Source organism: Sceloporus undulatus, chromosome 6, assembly GCF_019175285.1.
Source record: "Sceloporus undulatus isolate JIND9_A2432 ecotype Alabama chromosome 6, SceUnd_v1.1, whole genome shotgun sequence".
Lineage (NCBI taxonomy): Eukaryota > Metazoa > Chordata > Lepidosauria > Squamata > Phrynosomatidae > Sceloporus > Sceloporus undulatus.
The window spans coordinates 168,575,630-168,594,738 of NC_056527.1; the positions used below are offsets into that span (position 1 = coordinate 168,575,630).

General features: G+C 42.4%; 1 protein-coding gene across 4 annotated transcripts in view; it reads left to right on the forward strand.

Moving 5' to 3' along the window:
- Positions 1 to 176: 176 nt before the first annotated feature.
- IQCH (IQ motif containing H) overlaps positions 177 to 19,109 on the forward strand; it is a 58,252-nt gene continuing 39,319 nt past the window's right edge. For 3 of the 4 annotated variants that reach the window (XM_042474951.1, XM_042474953.1, XM_042474954.1), the window contains exons 1-10: positions 1,027 to 1,157; positions 1,614 to 1,733; positions 2,061 to 2,158; positions 2,946 to 3,060; positions 5,798 to 5,917; positions 11,971 to 12,091; positions 12,531 to 12,659; positions 13,271 to 13,485; positions 14,147 to 14,698; positions 16,091 to 16,157. In XM_042474951.1, coding sequence (XP_042330885.1) covers positions 1,050 to 1,157; positions 1,614 to 1,733; positions 2,061 to 2,158; positions 2,946 to 3,060; positions 5,798 to 5,917; positions 11,971 to 12,091; positions 12,531 to 12,659; positions 13,271 to 13,485; positions 14,147 to 14,698; positions 16,091 to 16,157 — 1,645 coding nt within the window. In that variant the 5' untranslated portion in view covers positions 1,027 to 1,049. Of the gene's footprint in view, positions 279 to 1,026; positions 1,158 to 1,613; positions 1,734 to 2,060; positions 2,159 to 2,945; positions 3,061 to 5,797; positions 5,918 to 11,970; positions 12,092 to 12,530; positions 12,660 to 13,270; positions 13,486 to 14,146; positions 14,699 to 16,090; positions 16,158 to 19,109 lie in introns of those variants that run through there. The other variant, XM_042474952.1, reaches the window with a different exon arrangement.

Below are 19,109 nucleotides of genomic sequence, written 5' to 3' on the forward strand. Positions count from 1 at the left end.
AAGGGGGGACAGAGGTTAAATAAACGCGCTCCCTTCAATATGAAGCCATTTTCCTCTCGGGAGAGTAGAAAGTTGTTTTTGTGAGGGAAAACGTGTCCCTTTTTCCCTCAGAGAGGCGCTTGAGGGCGCTCTTCCCGCCTTTGCCTCCTCCCCCCGCTTTTTGGCCCCAATAGTACGGCCCATTCCGCGCGTCCCGTTGCCAAGGAGACGGTCACGTGGACGGAATAAAAAGGGGAGGAGACGGAGCCATGGCCGAGATAGGCGGCATTTTGGTCCAGGTGGGTTGGACTTGGCAGAAGCTGGAGAGAAGGAAGAAGCAGGGAGACGCCTGACCCGCCTCCCATGAGCCTTTGCGCCCTGGCTTTCCTCAACTGCGGAGACCATTTGACCGGCTTCCCATGAGCCTTTGCGCCCCCTCATTTCCTCAATAGGGAGCCTGTTTGACCTGCCTCCCATGAGCCTTTGCGCCTCCGGCTCGCTTCCCTCAGCTTGAGGAAACTCCCATGAACCTTTGCGCCAACTGTGTCATTTCCCTCAGCTATAAAGGCCTCTTGACCAAACTCCCATGAGCCTTTGCGCCTCTGGCTTGTGTCCCTTGAAATTAATGCCATTCGGATTCAACACACAAATAAGCATATGCTCCCATATAGATATATATGGATACGTGTGTGTCTATGTGTAGCTAATAAAAGCCAGCTATAAGGCTGACCATTAAACTCCCATGAGCCTTTGTGCCTGTGGCACGCTTTCCCCAGCTATAAGGCTGCAGCTTGACCAAACTTCCACAAGCCTTTGGCCCAAAGACCTCTTTGTTTGCCCAGGCGTTGTCTTGGGCTGCAGCATCCGCACTGCAGGAATAATGCAGTTTGACGCCGCTTTAGCTGCCTTGGCTCAGTGCTATGGAATCCTGGGACTTGTAGTTTTGTGAGATGTTTGCTTTTCTCTGTCAGAGGGCTCTGGTGCCGCAACAAACTACAAATCCCAGTCTTCCGTCACACTGAGCCATGGCAGTTAAAGCGGCGTCAAACTGGATAATTTCAGCGGTGCGGATGCAGCCCAGAAGACAACATCTGGGCAAACAAATGGGTCTTTTGGCTGCCAGGGAAACACACAATCCTGGGAGAACGGCAGCCATCACAACAGAAGCAGCCTCCAGAGTAAGTTCTGCGATAGAACAATTGTATGTATCAGTTATAAGATATTTAGACCCCAGGTCTTTAAAATGAATGGGAAATATGTATGCATTAATAGGAGGAGGTGGTCTTTCAGGTCTTTAGAGGCAACCCTGTTGCATGTCCCAAGGCCTTATGGAATTGTAACACTGAATTATAACAAGAGCTATAGCAAGATCTGTGACAAGAAGATCCCCAAGTCGGGTGCTTTGATTGAGAGTTCCTGCATGGCAGGTTGTTGGACTGAATGGCCTTGCGGTCTCTTCCAGCTCTATGAGTCTGTGATCTAAGGGCTTTGTAGGTCAACACCAGCACCTTGGATTGAGTTTGGAAGCAACTCAGTTCATTTGCGTTTGAGAAATCTGTTTTACGTTGAGTTGTAGCAAAACACATCCATCGGATGATACGTACGTTCAATGAAAGCGTCATCTGGTTTTCTAGGTGCAAGAAGACCTTCAGCAGCTGAAGCAGAAACTACGGGAGATCAGCCATGACTGGGACCCAGGAGCGGATGCTCAGAGCCTTGAGGCAGCCATTGAAAAGGCTGAAAGTGGGTTGAAGGTTAGTGGCTTCCAGGGAAGTCTGGGTCAATATGTTTCTCTTCATTTGAAGGAGCCAGACTTTATCTATGTGTGTATATTTCCTTCTGTGTATAATAGTAAACAGTTTGGCGTGCTTAGTATTGTTGTCCAAAGCCACATCCATGCTGTTTGGGTGGTCACCGCTTTGGTTGGCTTCTGGCCATAGATCTGGTATAAATCTTTAAAGAATGCTCCATTATCACTCCATTATCAAAGTCCATCATCTTGAATAAATCCCTTGGCTCAACTAGCTCTGATAACACCCTAATAGACATATCACATACTTTTCTCTTCTGTCCCTGAACAGAAACATGCGGAGCAGTACTTAAATGCTGCAAACAGATCTGTGCTAACTATTTCGAGAAGCGCTAGCGAGGATCTGTGTTCGAGACAAATTTCCAAATGGTAAGAGAACTCAGTTTGTCACATGGAGTGCGTGAGGATTATTTAAGAGGTGGGATGTGGTATTTCTGTATACCAAAGTATTTCTGCATCATGTGCCCCCCCAAGATATCATTAGACATTGATATAGATATATATCATAGATATTGTTAGGCATTCCGCAGCAGTCCTAGCCACTCTTATTGCAGTCCAGAACATCTGAGGCAGCACATGTTTAATACTAGGGTGCATATTGACCAGGATCCATTGGTGTATTTCTCCTGGATCCTTCTACTTTCACCAAAATCAGCAGTCCCTCTGTCCTTGTTGGACACCCTTTGGACCCTCAAAAAGATATCCTGGGTGGCTGGGAAGGCCTCTGGAGTAGGTTTTTGGGAGCTTCAAGTTGCTGTCAGGGGAGACAAGGGGAGTCTCAATTTGTATATGTTGGATCTTATATTTTCAAAACTAGAATATAGATACACGCACGCACACACATATATATGGGAATCTTTGGTTGTCTGTGTTGAGGGTACTTTCAGACAAACCCGAAATATGCTTTGCCAGAAGACATTCCTTGTGTATTATAGGAAGCGTAGGGCAAGATGTTTTTTGCATTCCTCAGGTTTCTCACCTACTTTATACAGTTCTGATTGTAAATTATATCTCCTCTGGTGGTTTCTCGTACTTCACCAGATTTGCAACAGTCTCAGCTCTTACGGTGTAGAAATAAAGCTGAATTGAATGAAGTCTTGAACACTTTTGCTATATCATATTATATCTCTCTCCTTCTTACTCTTTATGTTCTCAGGGGGATCCCCTTGGAGACTTCTCAGAAAGAAATAACATTTCCAGAAGTGCCTGCGAATACAGCTGCCACCACTTGGCATGCCAGGCTACCACCGCATGTGTCTGCAGGTTCGAAGGTCTGAAGCAGCTTTTTTGCCTCTTAAATCATGCCAACCGTTTCTGCAACCCTCTTTCTCAAGCGCTCTCTCTAAGACATTTCTGAGCCCCCCAAATCAGTATGTTTTCTTCTACAGGCCAATAAATGGAGAATAATTTAGGGACCTTTCCTCCATCCGTGGCTCAGATGTAGTCCTAACTCAAGTGAGGCTTCACAGGTGTCTAGATGCATGTGGGGAAGGCCTAAATCCATAGCACAAGGATGCTCTTTATTTCTTATGTTAGTAAGAAATGTATATTATTATATGCCTTTGTAGTTATTATTATTATTGGTTCTCAGTTTCACAGTCTATTGGATGTTGCTGGCTGAAAGTGTGGACCATCAAGTGGTTCAGATTCTGTCCAAGAATCTAGGAATCAGTGCATTTCTAGTGGCTTCTAAGTACTGATGCTTTTTGTAATTGCTCCATGATGCTCTTTATCTACAGCAATTTCATTTCAAATTCCACGCCATCATAACTATTATTATTATTGTGGAGGCGGTGGCGATGGTGATTGTCATTGTCGTTGCGGTGGCTGTTAACTTTATTTATATCCTCCCTTTTCCCCAGAAGCAGGACTCAGGGTAGCTTACAAATTAAACTGGAATACAGCACAATTAAAACATTGAAAAGGTCAACGTTATAACGGAGTTAAAATATCAGCAGCATCAAAAGCAATCTAAAACATACAATTAAAAAATAAAACATACTGCAAAAATAAATAAATAACAAAAACCAGTTCCGAAGCAATGCAGTTAAAACACTGCATTACTGCTCAAAGTCTTTTTGCAAAGGGTTTTTGGGATTTTTAAAAGCCATTCTCTGGAGGAGAGCAATGAGAGGGCCTTCCTGGGAAAGGGGTTCTGGAGCCATTGAGAAAAACACACCATAGAGCCTTTTCTTCACTTTTGCTAATGTTGTGGTGTCACAATGAGAAGAAGGTACTGGGGAGTCGGGGATCAGGAGCAAGTTGGGGCCAACCTCATTTAACAATAGGCTCAGGAATATTTCGTGCTCACACAAAATCTTTTTGCATCCTCCCTGCTCCCTTCCCTCAACCTCACCATGCATGGTTGAGCTTAATTTAGAGAGGGGCCTGGAGTGTGGCCTACCCACCCCTATGGCTTACCTTGGGCGGCTGGAGCCCCACTGACCTTTCATGTCGTCTGCATCTGCTGACGCATGAGAGAGCCGTAATCATTTCCTTTCGGAAAAGGCATGTAGTGCTGTTTTGCCAGCTGTTCTCTGTGGCTGGCACATTGGCATTTTCAAATTATTAAATAGTTGTGAAATCCAGCTGAGAAATGGATGCCTATTACCTGCCCTAAACCTCTGGGTTCAGGGCAGGTCAGACATTTACATGAACAGATTACGCTTTCTAAATTCCGAAGTGGATCATTTTGAGCCTTGAATCTTGAAAAAGTGGCGCAGAAATCTTTAAACTAAATAAAATGAAACGAGACGCCATTTGGCACATGCACTTTATGTTGAGGTTGTACGCTTTGTTAGGACCGAAATGTTGACTCCTTTCTGGTGCCAGATCTTTAGCCCCAATACGCTTGGTGCTTTCAGCTCTAGCAAATTCAGCAGAGCTTTAAGTGGATGCAGCCATGCTTGTTCCCCATCCGCCGTCGGCTGAGGAATAAACCTGTGATCACTTTCAATGCTATGTTTTTGGGAAGGCTGCAGGGAGGTATTACTGCTCTTGATACAAGTCCAAATGTTCCCTTATCTTTCCTGCAGGGCAAATAAAATGCAGGCTCTGTGTGAAGAGCAAGTGCCTTTGAACAGTGATAATTTTGTTCTGAATATTAACTTCCAAAACTTCTTCTTTTTTAATGTCTATAAAACAGAAGGCATTATATTCATTAAGCCAGATGTGAGCTTATTAAAGAGAATCTTCTTTTACTATCGTATTTGCTTCCACCGTCATTTTTAAAACAATCAAAACAGCTGGATTGGTTTCTTTCAGTCATTCAAAACAGAACGTAATTTCCCTCTGAATCTGAATTTCCATTTCTTTAAGTATTATTTATTTTTCATTACGTAGATTGCTCTTGCAGCACCTTTGAGACTAACTGAAAGGAAGAAATTGGCAGCATAAGCTTTCGTAGACTTCAGTCTACTTAGATGCATTACTGAGGTCTACAAAAGCTCACGCTGCCAATTTCTTTCTTTCAGTTAGTCTCAAAGGTGCAACAAGATCTCTCCACATACTGAAAAATTACATAGTTAAACTGCCATGTTGCAAGAAGCAATTTGCACATCTCCAAAAAAAGCACTTTTGAAAGTTGCACTAACAAAATATGCCACTAGGGGGCAGTGGAGACAACCAAACATGCCATTCTCTGTAAACCTCATTCATATATATATATATATATATATATTTAATTAACAGATTAATTAAAGTGAACATGACAAATTCAGTTCTCTTCCCCACCCAACACTGACTATAACAAATTAGTCTTCCTTGTTTCTAACTATCCATGTTAAATTAATTTTAAGGCCAACATTTCAAACCTTGGTTGTCCTCTGTGTGCTAAAGCAAGTGTCTTGTAAACCTGCATACAGGCGCATCCATAGCTTTGTTATTTGAATGATATACTCTGAAATGGCCTGCAGGAATGTCAAGCAGGGTATTAAATAGGCGAAAGTCCAGCTCCATTTAATTCCTTCCACCTAGCATTCATGTATGTATATATATATTTTCTTACAGCACAAGTTTTCAATGGCGTTGAAGATTTTATGCGATCCACGAAATCCCTGCCACCGAAGCTTTCTGAATGAGAACTATGGAGTCACCATGCCACTCATTAATCGAAGGAAAACATATATTGTAAGTAATTAAGATGCACTTTAACGAGTTATTACAATATTGGGTGGCCCTTGTGGCCTCTTCCAACTCTAGGAGTCTATGTTCTTGTTCTTCCTCCAAATAATCTGGGCAGTTTTGCCTTCCCAGTAGTTTCTTTTTGGAAGGCAACAGTTCCAGCCATGCAGGTCTGCGATTCTGGAAGGTCAGTACCAAAACAACTTTTGACAAGAGCAAAGAAAAGAGGAGGAAGATGTAGGGTTCCCAAAGGATAGTTCACACGTGCTTGAAGACAGCATCTGATGTGTAAACTAGGGATAAGACTCATGCAACCCTCCAAACGTTGTTGGACTGCAACACCCATCATCCCTAGCCAGTGTAGGCAAAGGTGAGGAATACTGGGAGCACCAGTCCAGCAACATCTAGAGGGCTGCATGATTTCCATTGAAAAACAAACCACCACTTTTTTATTTTTAAAATTAGTCAATTATTTTCCTTATAAATAATGGAAACGGGCAACTTATTAGTCACAACGTATTTGTGAAAAAATACCTTCAAATAATAATTATGCCCAAGTACCCCATGCAGGTTAGCATTCGCTTGTGAAAATGTGAAGCTATGTTAATTACAGACATTGGAAGTGCACAAATTAACACTGTTAATTAAAAATGCATGCAAATTGTGTTAATTGCAAGCAGTTTAGATGTATGGATTAGCAGTGCTTGTGAACACACCAAAGTGTGTTAATTACATGTGGCTAAAATATGCAGATTAGCGGTGTTAATTAAAATGGCATGCAGATTATGTTAACTGTGTGCATCTTAAGAGATGCAAATTAGAGGCAGCCCTCTAACAACTCCCTCCTCTCCTTGTTTCTGACATGACCTAATGAGTTGCCCACTCCGGTCGGTTGGTCGGTCGGTCAGTCGGTCGGTCGTAGAAAATGGACCAAGCAAAACACCCATTGAAATGACCAGCGAGATAATTCTCCATAATTGCTGTGACCTGGCAGGGCTTCTCTGCCTTTCTCATTTTCATAAGATTGCTGTGCGGCCAGAGACTTATACCGGTACTTTAGCCCCAATCTCCAAATAAATAAATAAATAATGTAATGTAAACTTAGAATCTCTTCATTTATTCATGAGGAAAAAAATTAATGCTGTGGCGATCTCGAGTTTTTATGACTTGCTGTCTTTTGCTGCCCATTTAACTAAGTTACTCCAATTGCTTTCCTCCTGCTTTTACCCGGTGTGTGTGTGTGTGTGTGTGCATGCGCACACTACGCCTGCGTGTATTTGAATTAATCCACAAGAAATGTACGTACATATTTCAATGGACAACACTAAACCAACATATTTCCTTTCATCTGGGCAGCAGAGTGGTCAGGAGAGGTGCAGGATCTAGTTCAAAAAAAGAGGCATTTAAAAGCCTTGCACACGGCTGCATTTACGAAGAAAACCATAATTCTGGCATCAGTAGCAGAATGAGACTTAAACAAATTGATGTTCCACAGCAGTAGTTTAGAATACGCTTCCTGCATTTGTAAAAGCGTAACGAGAGACAACAGTGAATTAATAAACTGTCCCTCTCACCCAAAATAAGGAAGGGAATAATTGGTGAGACAGTTAAGTGAACAGATGACTCCATTCAGGCTCCTCTCAACCTAGAAATGGGAATGTGAAGGTCACCCCTTTCCTGGATGACAAACAGAGAGCTTTTTGTTGGTAAACAAATTAATCTTTGGAAAGGTCACCATTTGTTTTACATTTTTTATCCAGTTCTTGTCATCTGGAATCCAAGATTGACAGCCATTCCGCAAGGCAGAGTGCCGTTGAAGCGGCTTCCGTCCATATCGGCATTCGTTGACGGAACCGGGCGCCTGATTGAGATGCTATGGGCTGCTGGCTTACAGCTGTCGACGGACCGCAATGGAGGCCCGGCCCAGAATTCCAATCAGCCCGGCTGGCCTGTTCTGCTGGGCGCAAGCTGGCCCCCTGCCCACAAGTAAAATGTGCGGCAGTTCGAGCCAGCAATTATCTCGCTCCCTTCCTTCTGTGCTGCTTCTGTGCCATTTTTTGAAAAGCACATGTGGTGTCGACTGGAGTCGTGCATCTATTCTTCTGCACGCACCTGGTATGGCAGGTAGAAGCAGATACGATGTGGGGGAGGACTTACAATAATCGCCTTCCAGTTAGGAAGTGCCCTGTACACTCCACTATATGTCCGACCTCATGTATAAGTCCAGGGCAGGCTTTGGGGCCAAAAATATGGATTTAGATATGACTCGTGGATAAGCCGAGAGTAATAATAATAATAATAAATAAAACTTTATTTATACCCTGGGTATGTAACAAGGGATGCAAAGGATGAAGCAAAGGAAGACAGTGCCAGAAAACGTACAAAATTCCAGCAGGCATAACTGTTTGTGCTCATACTAAAGGCTTCATGGATGAAAGACTATAAAGAGGGCATGAGTGCTTCCAGAACAGATGACACTCTTGCCTTTCACCAAGGGATGGTTCCTTTTTTAATGAGAATTAAAGTACAATGCCTACATTGACCTGTGGATAGGTCGACTCAGGTTTTGGGAGTCCATTTTGTGACTAAAATTTCAAGACTGATACACAAGTTTAAAGACAGATGCTTTTTGTATCTACATGGACAGAGGGAGAGCTATGTTGTAGTTTTCCGGTGGGGTGTTAATTCCATGGTTAAGTGGATGAGCATTAATCTTTGAAGTCTTTAGCTCGCATCTTCTCTGAATTTACCAGGTGGCCTTGGACCGCCTTTAGCATCCTTCCTTACTATAGGACTGTTGGGAGGACATCTTTGTGAATGACTAAGCAGGGCTAGGTCTTCAAGAGGAATAGACAGAAACCACCACAGAAACATTCCTATGCAGCATTCCTGATTAAGGCTTTGGTGGAAAATCAATTCATTTGCAATGTGGTTCTGGGGAAGAGTGCTGAGGAGACCATGGATGGCCAAAAAGGTAAACAAATGGGTATTATAGCAGATCAAACCTGAACTTTCCCTGGAAGCGAAGATGGTTGAATTGAGGTTGTCGTACTTTGGCCACATCATGAGAAGTTACGAATCACTGGGAAAGATGATAATGCTAGGAAAGGTGGAGGGAAGTAGAAAGAGAGGAAGACGGCACACCAGATGGATCGACTCTACCAAGGAGGCCACAGTCTGAAATTGCAGGACCCAAGCAGAACAGTAGAAGACAGGGGCGCTTGGAGATGTCTCCTCCACCAATTTGCCATGAGTTGGGGATGATGACTCAAGGAGAGTTAACAACAATTTGTGTTTGTCTAGGTGCAGAATACCTTCCATTATGGCTCATTGCTTACAAAAAAATACCATGGGAAGTAACAAAATTAGATGTTTTGGTGGAGACAACCAAAAAGCTAGAACTTTGGGTTTCATCACAGATGGAAAATCTTTTGTCCTTTTTGCATGGACTATATATTTTCCATGTGCCCATTATAGAATTATTTCCATAGGCCACTAGCAATACAAAACCATTGTCCAACTAATTTATCAATGTCACTGCAGAATAGCAAACAGCCATAAATCTAGAGCCAAATGTTCTTCTTGTGCCCCTTTTCTAAATGGATCTGATGCTAGGACAAAACCTGTCCATCAGCTTTGAAAGCAGAATATGAAGAACAAGATGGTCTTATGGGCGCAACATCGGATGTCCATTCACTTTTTTTGAAACAACTCATAAAGTTGTTTTGCCTCAGTGCTGTTTTTGTTAATAACAAAGAAAAAAACCCAAAACAATGAGCAAAACAGAAAATGTTTTTTAAAGAAGTACTTGGTTTAAATTGAAGCACAGCAAAATAATCGTATTGAGTGGGGCGTTTTTATACACAAGAGGAATGCGCTTCAGAAAGACTAATAGAATTGTTTTGTCTCATGCCTCAAGTTAATTATACACAGAATTGCTTGAGATAAGGAGAAAATACTTTGGCAACACGTTCCAGGCATATTATGCAGAGTAAATGTTTGCCGGCAGCCTAAATTAAGATCTCTGTTCTAACCTTTGAAAATTGTGTTCTGATGTAATGTTTCTCTCCACCAGAATGTTTTCGTGAAATTAAGACATGTCAAATCCATTGTGTTGGAATGAGTCATTCGCTTGGGTTTTTTCTTTCTTGCTTTATTTCCAGAAGGATCCTGTGCGTTTGATGCTCCATGTCTTCTGGGTCCATTGCTCCCACCATCCCATCCTCCCCACTTGGCCTTCAGTTCCAAAATCAGGTTCTTGTGTGCTTTTCCAGATAATCCAAAAGTCCTCTGTTCATGGCAAGCAACCCTATTAGAAGAGACTTGAGAAGTTTGCATTAGCCTAGGCATCAATTTCCAAGCTTACTGCTGGGAAAATGGCCATAGCCATCCCTGTGTTTGTCTGGCTAGCTCTTGATGCATCTCTTTGGAAAGGGGAAATCACAGGATACTGTTTGATTTCGGTAAATTGCTCAGTGACTTCCCTTTGTTTATGTATTTAATTAACTTACATCGTGCCTTTCTTCCAAATGAGACCCAAGGCAGCTCATCGTTTGAATTAGAACAAAGTACATGAATTAAAACCTAGTAATACATTTTAAAAAAAATACAATGAAGTAAGACTCCATATTAAAACATCAGTGCTTTTAAACAATATCAGAGCATTCAATTGCTGTCTTGTAAGGCAAAGCTTCTTAAAAATGTTCAATGTGCGGGACAAGCAAGGCTTCTCCATCCCACTCCACTTGCCAAGGGCTGTCTCCATATTTGTTTCCACTGGCTATAGATGTCTTTCTTTCTTTCTTGGAAACGTGCTGCAAGATGGCAGCCAAATGGCTCCTGAACCAGCACCAGCACATGGACCACCTCTTTCTAGTATCCCTGTTTTAAATAAATTCAGTGATCTTTGGGTCTCAGCAATGACAGCATTCAAAGAGCAAATCTTTGAAAACATTCATACAAGTTGGGAGGACCTTATCCTTTTATGCCCTTTCAATATTCTCCCTAATTCTCTTGCTAAGAAGACTCATCTATCACAGCTGACAAATTTGCACCATCCATCTGTGTCACACCCTACTCTCTACTTTAGTAAGTTGCGTTATTCATTTGTTTAAAAGAAATATAAATGTTAGGAGGAAAACTAAGGAAAAACTGTTTTCTTTAAGCCTTTCACATGCTGCAAGTGTCAGAGTGACTTTGCCAAGCAAGCTATTTCCAGGAATTATTAACTGATATATTGGGGATGTGGAAGAAAGAGTACTGTGTGCATCTTCATCCTTTTTTATGGTCTTTCTTTCTTTCTTTCTCCTGACAATTCTTTGCTGTGGCCTTTGCTTTAGTTCTGATGAAAGGTATTTCAGTTGTGGAGATAATTGAGCATCCTTTGATGGTCAAGCTTAACACCTGTGTTCCCCCCCCCCCTCCCTTCTATGCTAAAACTAAGGTGTAAATTGACAGCTCAAGCTCAGGTTTTCTAGCTTATGTGTCTGACATGAAGTAGTGAATAAACATCAAATGTTGCAGATGTTAGATATGGCAAAGAGCCACTCCTGTGCATTGCTTTGTCAGAGGATTGAATTTTTGGAGTTCCAAAGGTACCACAAAAGAAAAGGTATGTGGTGGAAGAGGGGAACCTGCTCATCACTATACACTGGAATAGCACAATGCAGCAGTTTTCAGGGCCTTTGTCTAGTGATTGTTTTACAAATGTCAGCCATACTTTTACAAAGTATAGACAGCTTCTTATAGGAAGCCAAGGAGATCTGACCAGGGAGGGTGCAAACGTAGGTGTGGAGAGATCAGTTGTTTTAAAACAGACAGCACAAAACATTGATTAAATTTTAATTATTACATTAATTGCTGCCAATCAACAATTGTGTCTGGATGTCCCTAAATGGTAAAATCTGAACTTGTACAGGTTGTTGATTTGCACTTAAACCTTAATGAAAGTATATGTTGCAGAAATGTTATTTATGATGTAACCGCGCATGAGCAACACACTCTGCAACATCAAAAGTGTCTCCAGCTCAGGGAAGGAGTTTCTTCTCATCTCTCCTCAGGCACCAACTTGGAAAATAGCAAAAGGTGTTACAGTTGGCAGTCTCTCCATCGCTCCACCTTCCTTCCCCTTGGAGAAAGTTTGCACAGTCTTTCCAGTGTCCGAAACTGATTCAGAGAGAGGTCAGTCAGTCATGACGGTTTATTGTGCTGTCTGGTGTGGGTTTATTTCATTATGTTTGGCCTGACTTGTATATTATGCTGGGCTTGGTAGGGAGGGAAAGTCTTCTTAAAAGTCTCTCCTGTCCATTGTGAAGTCAGGGATTGGGGCAGCGGGGAACTTAAGGACATGAAAATGAATGCTTTGATTTTTACCCCTTTTCTCTGCTCCTGCCATCTCCTTTGAACTGTTTCCAGGCTCAGAATTACAAGAGGGAGAGAACCCATGAGCAAGAGATTTTTCTTCCCTGACTGTCCCCTTTCACTCTTATAGAAGGCAAATATCCCGGTCTCAGAAATGTTCCTTGAAAAAAAGAGACCACTGACATTGATGGAATTGGTTGGAAGCTTCATCTGAAACACTTTAGTGAACCTTGCATTCTTTTCTTTCCTTTTTGCCTAGGTATCCTTAATCTGATTGAACGAGGTCTGATCCCACGTGCTGCTAGGATTACTCTAGAGAAGCCTCTGGTTCTTCCCAGACCTGTTCCTCTTCATGAATTTCACACAAAGTACAGAAAAACAGCTGCTGGTAAGGACTAACCAAGAGATGCTGTTGAGAATCCCACCAAAACATCACCTGATCGCTCTTGCTTATGTGCCAAAATTTGGCAGGGAGGGGATGGCTTCTGAGCTCTCATGGACGCAGCAGCCGATAATTCCAGGAGAATGGCAGATCTAATAATTTCCCAGATTAATATTTCCTTCCATTACTGCTCATCACGATCCTGTCTTACACATCTTTCATGTTAAAGGCGTGCTTGAGCCAACAAAGACTATTAACACCTGTTATCCAACCTTTGGAGCAGCCAGGATTTCCAAATGTTCTCCTCTTCCTGACCTTTTGAGATCAATATGGTACCCATCAGCCACACAAACCACAAAAGGGGCTCTTTTTCTGCTTGAATAGGACTGAGCATGAGAACCTCTGCTCATGAAATGCACAGCAGAAAATCCTTATCTCACAGTTGGTTGCAATACATCTGTGTAGTTAATAGGTCACCCAACAGGTCTGGCTTTGATTCTCTGTGGCTTTGGTCTTTGCTAGGGTTTTTCTTTGAGACTGGAGATCTGAGGTCAGATGGTTTAGTTGTGACTTTTTGAGAATAATATTTTAAAAATTACATTTCATTGCTTCCCTAGATGGAGGCGCAGACAGTAAGAAAGCAGAAGAGGAGCCTTATCCCCATGAAAGGCCAGCACATATCTCCACTTACACAAAGGAGGGCAAAGGGAAGGGTAGCATTGCTCCACCTCCGTCCTGCATCTCGGTCATTCCTCCCAAGAAATCAAGAGAGCAGCTGATTCAGGCAATTCAAAAGCGGGAGCCAGGCACTTATTCTGCCTTTCTGCCAAAGGTATGATAGCACCATTGAGCAGGGTTCTCATCCTGTCCATTGGGGACGAGGAACCTGTTTCACTCAGGGAGATGTTTCACTCTACAGTTATGAAATGTCAGTGCACAGGGCAGATCCACAGAGAGAGGAAATTGGGCGACTCCTCCCAACAAAATGAGCAACGGAGAAATGCCGCCCCTTTATCACTTCCTGCGAGGATCTTTGATCGGGGATGGGGAACATTGGCCTCCTGGTGATGTTGGAGCCTAGGACCCATTAGTCCTAGCTGGTATGGGGACATGCCAGGGATGATGGGAACTGCAGTCCAGCGATTTTTGAAGGGCCACAGGTTCTCCGCCTGAATTAAATCCAAAGTCGTAATGGGATAGCGTTTTTTCCATGGCTTAATTTTTGTTTTTAAGGAAGAGTCTCTTCATTGGTGGCACAGTGGTTAAATGCCTGTACTGCAGCCACAAATTTGTGAATTCGATCCCAGGTAGGGCTCCAAGGTCCACTCAGCCTTGCATCCTTCCGTAGGTTGCTAAAATGAGTACCCAGCTTGTTGGGGGCAATTAGCTTACACATTGTAAACTGCTTAGGGAATGCTTTGTCCACTGATAAGCAGTATAGAAATGTACTTGCTATTGCTATTCACTTCCATTCCCCTTCTCTCTTTCTGCAGACCCCTGGTGTGACACCAGCTCAGGCATTCCAGAGTCCGGTGCTGGAGTTTAACATACCGGTCCGCAAAGGAACCATAGACTACGCATCTTCTGAGCTCCAAAGGTTTAAACGGCACTGCTGTTTATTCTGGGGCAGCATCCTTTCCATCTTGGAACAAGTTGCCAGTCTTCTGAACGACTATGCTGTGCCTTTTGCCATCATCAAAGGAAAGAAAGTGATGGAAGTCATTTCAGATTTTGAATTGAACCAGAGGCCGACCAGGGAGGAGCTTCTCTCTGTACTAAAGAATGCATCAGCAGTCAGAAAGCTCTTGAGTCGACCTGGCCAGAGGTACAAGGGCCATAATGGCACTGAAGTAGCAGCCATCAAGATCCAGGCCACCTGGCGGTGTTACAAGCTGAGGAAAGCCTACATCCAGTTCCGGAGGCACCAGTGGGCTTCAGGGGTGATTGCCATCTCTTGGATGGTCCATATCCACATGCGGCGCGTCAGAAAGATGCTGAAAGACTCACGGCAGAGGCACCTGAAGAATTTCTACATCAGGGCCAAGGTGTGCAATGCTGCCAGCTGTTTTGCTAGTGCGCCTTTCCTCAACATCACTTACTTCAACGATTGCAGTATAACCCACACCCACCCCCCAATTTAACTGTACACTGTTCCAAGTGTATTTCATGTTTCATTAAGCATTCAGCCTTTTGTGACTGCAACCTCCCACATTGCAGGAAAAAAAATCCTTGCACATCTTCTATTATTTTGTGTCAGTGAACCTAAATTTGAGGGGGGAATCTTTATACTTCAAACTGAGTCTTTTGTGGTTGTTGGATCCAGTATTTTAAATGCATGAGTGGAGCTTTGGTTAGTATTAGCATTGTTACTTTATTTTTCAGCTGGAAAAGACTCTCAGAGGAAGCTTGCAAAGTTCAGAGATAAGGTGAACTTTGGTCATCTTCTCACTGTCATCATAGTCATCTAGTCAGTGACTGTCTAGTCATTCCTCTCAGGTTTACAATCTTAAAAGCTCAGCAGAAAAGAGAAAAGGGTTGAGAGGAGAAAAGAAAAGAAAGGAACATTAGAACCATATGGCATGGCTGCTGAAAATGGCGGCCCTGTTGAGCTGACCCAGAGCAACGTGGCAATATGGGAAGATTACTTTTTGGACTCCAGCTCCCAGAATCCATCACACATCACAACAACAGTGCTAACTCAGGGTTTCTGGGAGCTGTTATCCAAAGAAGTAACATTTCCTTGCTCTGTCTATGCCTCACATTTCTCTCGCACACACATCCTGTGCTTTTGGCAGCCAAAACACACATTGCAATGGGGCACCATTGCTTTTCCTGAAGTGCCTAGTGTAATTGCATGCTGTGCAGAAGTAAAGAGGGGGTACTTTGCACAAACGCTGTCATTATGGGCACAAAACCTTTGTCCTGCCCACTAATTCTGCTTTTTGTTCCCTATCCAGCCCTGTCTGTCCGTCCGTCCCTCTCCTCTTCTCTTTGCACCTGTAGCGTATGCTTGATTTGTTGAAGGCAAAGAGATCTCACTTGCCTCTCTGGCAGTCCCTACTTTGTCAGAAAGTACTTAAGTTTGCAGACAGGCTTTTAATTAGTGCTCACCATTTCATTTATGTTTGCTTTCTTCCTCCCCCCCACCACCTCTTTTTTTTTTTCATTCATATTCTGTTAATTAAGTGATCAGCCTCTAATCTTCCCCTGCCAGTAGCTTCATGTAGCCATCTAATTAAATTAATTGGGGAAGATGTTTTAAGTATGTGATTAAATCAATTAATATAATTTATGCCTGGCTTAACTGTACAGTGGGAAAAGGGAGCGTTGGATGGTTGGGGGGGGGTTCAGGCACTGGGAACAGCTGAAGTTTGACTGGGTTGTATCTGCCGCAGCTTCCCCCTTGTCACTGATCAATGCCTTCTCTTGATTTCTAGCATCTGGCCGCCAACTGGAATCGCATCAGGACTTCTAGGAGGACCATTATCCATATCCCATCATTAGGTATAGCGCTTTTGTCTGTGGATCTATCAGCAACCTCTATTACCCACCACATTATGACTCCTTGATTGAGTTCAAGGAAGGCCCTTGTTTTATTCAAATTGGTCTCGGCAGGAAAATGTTGTCGACATGATGAGAGTAATAACGCAGGGCCTTCGCTTGAAACGCCGTTTAATTTGGGGATTAAGCAAATAAAGTCATTATGTAGAGGCCGCTATTCAGTGGAGAGGTGATTTGCTGTAATTCGCTTTCATCTGTATGAAATGAACTAAAAAGTTGCTGCCTCCGTCTCCTCCTCCTTTTCCTCATCCCCCTCTCCCCTCCTCTCAAAATAACAGATAATCATGTTTCCAGTATCCTTTAATGACGGGGGAACATGGACTTGCTGCTTTGTTGCTATTACACCAATAAGCCGGGTTGTTGCTTGCACCCTGTTTTTAATCAAATGTGCAGTCAAAATGATAAGCTGCATTCTCTGAAATTATTTAGTTCTAATTACGAGCAGATGGGATGCTTTATTTGCACCTTGGGCGCCTGAGCAAAAGGAAATGCTGTGTGCACAAGAATAATTAAGAAGTTGAATAGTGGGGGTTTTTTGTGCTTAAATAATCTGCAGTTTCATGTTAATTAGCACTAATGCAATTATTTAATTACATCTATGAATTGGGGGGCTTAAAAGGCATTTTCCGTTGCAAGTGGTGGTTTAGCCCTTCTTGAAAACACACCTTTGTAGAAAATTTATGGAGACGTAAGATGCAGTCCCGGCCAGACTGCGATCCAATTAATTTAATTAAACGTGGTTGATTTCATTTCAAGGAGTGAAAAGTACATAGGAGGCACGAAGCAGCTCTCCATAACTGCATGTGCATATTTTCTCTTGGGGTTTAAATATGAAGAGCTTGTCCTAGAACAACATGGCACACACAGGCCCTTTTGTTTCAAATGGGGCGAACAGTCAACACCATTATTGTGCATGTGCTAACAAACAAGAATGATCGCTAACCAGGCGTTCTTTCTCTGATCTGATACGACATGCAGCAAAAAACCCTTTTGTACTGTTTATTTTTGAAAAGATTCTGCAAGGTGAAATGGGCGAGAAATTTATGGCAGACGAAGATATTTTTAAAAGATCTTTAGAAGCAGGCGCTTGCAATATTACTACATGCTAAGTGTTTTTGGAAGTCAGTTTCTAATTCTTTCTTATAATAAAAATAGATGAAGTCGTTCTGCAAGTGAAATGCATTAATATTGCCTTTTACTTTCTCTCACCTCTAGCAAAATATACAAATGTCGCTGGATATTATGCAAATGTCTTGGGGACGGTTGTAAAGAAATTATCTGCCCCTTCCTTTTTGGGAACATTTGATAGGAAAATAGTCCAAGGAAGTTAGAACTAAAGGGGCAGCAATTAGCTTCTTTGGAGTACTAACAATTTGAAAAGACCTCTGATATTTCTGAAATAACATTTCAGATCTGTTTTGCCATCCAGGAACTAATGTGGATTTGCTTGGAAATTATGCACAACCTGATTTCAGAGAAGAATCTTCCTCTTGAATCAGCGCTGTGGTCTCATAATGCTTTCTGGAAACGAATAGATCTCCATGCTCCAAGATGATACTTAGACCTTAGGAAATGAGATATGAGGTTGAATCTCATGCCTTGTGACTTATCCCAATTATTGTGTTTGTTTCTGTGTTGTCTCCCCACTACATTGGAACTCCAACCTCTGAGAAGAGGAAAAAGGGGAGGGTTTAGGATGTGTGGAAGGAAGGAAGGAAGGAAGGAAGGAAGGAAGGAAGGAAGGAAGGAAGCCAGGTTAGCTCCAGTCCATGCCTTCAAAATAAGGGGAGATTTAGAGGTGTGTTGCAGTGCTTTCTGACCTTTCTCTTTTGCAGTAGGAGTGTTCTGTTATAGTAAGGAAACTGGAAGCCCTACAAAGAGGCATGGAGTCAAGAACTGTGTCCGCTGAGAGACTTTCACCTTGCCAGCAAGATCTTGGCAGGACTTTGGGCCACTTGCCACATCATTTAGGTTCATTTTTTAACCTGACTGACCATAGGATTACCATTTAAAGCAAATGTTTGGCTTAATAATGCTTGTAAGTGTGCAGTCTGGCAATATTTTTGTAAGGACCAACTGAATATGTGCAAAATTGTGGGTCTGCTTCCACATTTCTTCATCAGGCAAAATAGATTGGAAGGTAGGGAGAGTCTGGTTTGATGCTGAAGTCCTGAAGTCTATGTGGTTAAAGTCTTAAGATGGAATAGAGACAGATGTGCTGCCTTGGTCCAATTAAAGTCTAATGTGTGTATCAGAGAGCTAGTTCCAGGTTACAGATGTGTAACGACTGCTTCTTTCATTTTGGAAAATATAAAATATAGTAGTTAGAGTTGATTCCATCCTTCAATGGAAGAATGTAGGTTTCTTGGTATGCAGAAAAAAGAGAGAGAACCATATCAGTTTCTGAATTAGCAAAAGGAGAGATTGATTTTAAGTATTGGCTATGCAACAGCTGTATCTGAAGCTCTCTCTATTTCATCCAAGCAATGTGAGCATACAAGTGAAGGAAGAATCTACTAAGCATGCAGGCTTTCACAGAAACCTCCATTGAATCCAGTGGGACTTAAAGTGTGAACAGACAGGCATAGATAGGGTTGCACTGTAAATCACATTTTATTACAACAAAAGACCAAACTTTTGGGAATGGGGAACCTAAGCAACTTTTGACACAGATAAAATCATATTCTTTTTTATCGATGAGTTATAACAACCTGATCCTTCGGCTGCAATTGTAAAGATAATGACGGGACATAAATTTCCAGGCAAATTAGTGGGATGTTGTTTTGCCCAATAAACATGTTGTGCTATATTTTTTTTATGATAGCAAAAGCTTAAGGGGGGGAAATTGGCCGCAATATTAGCACAATAGCACAAAACATAATCTTAAATTGGCAT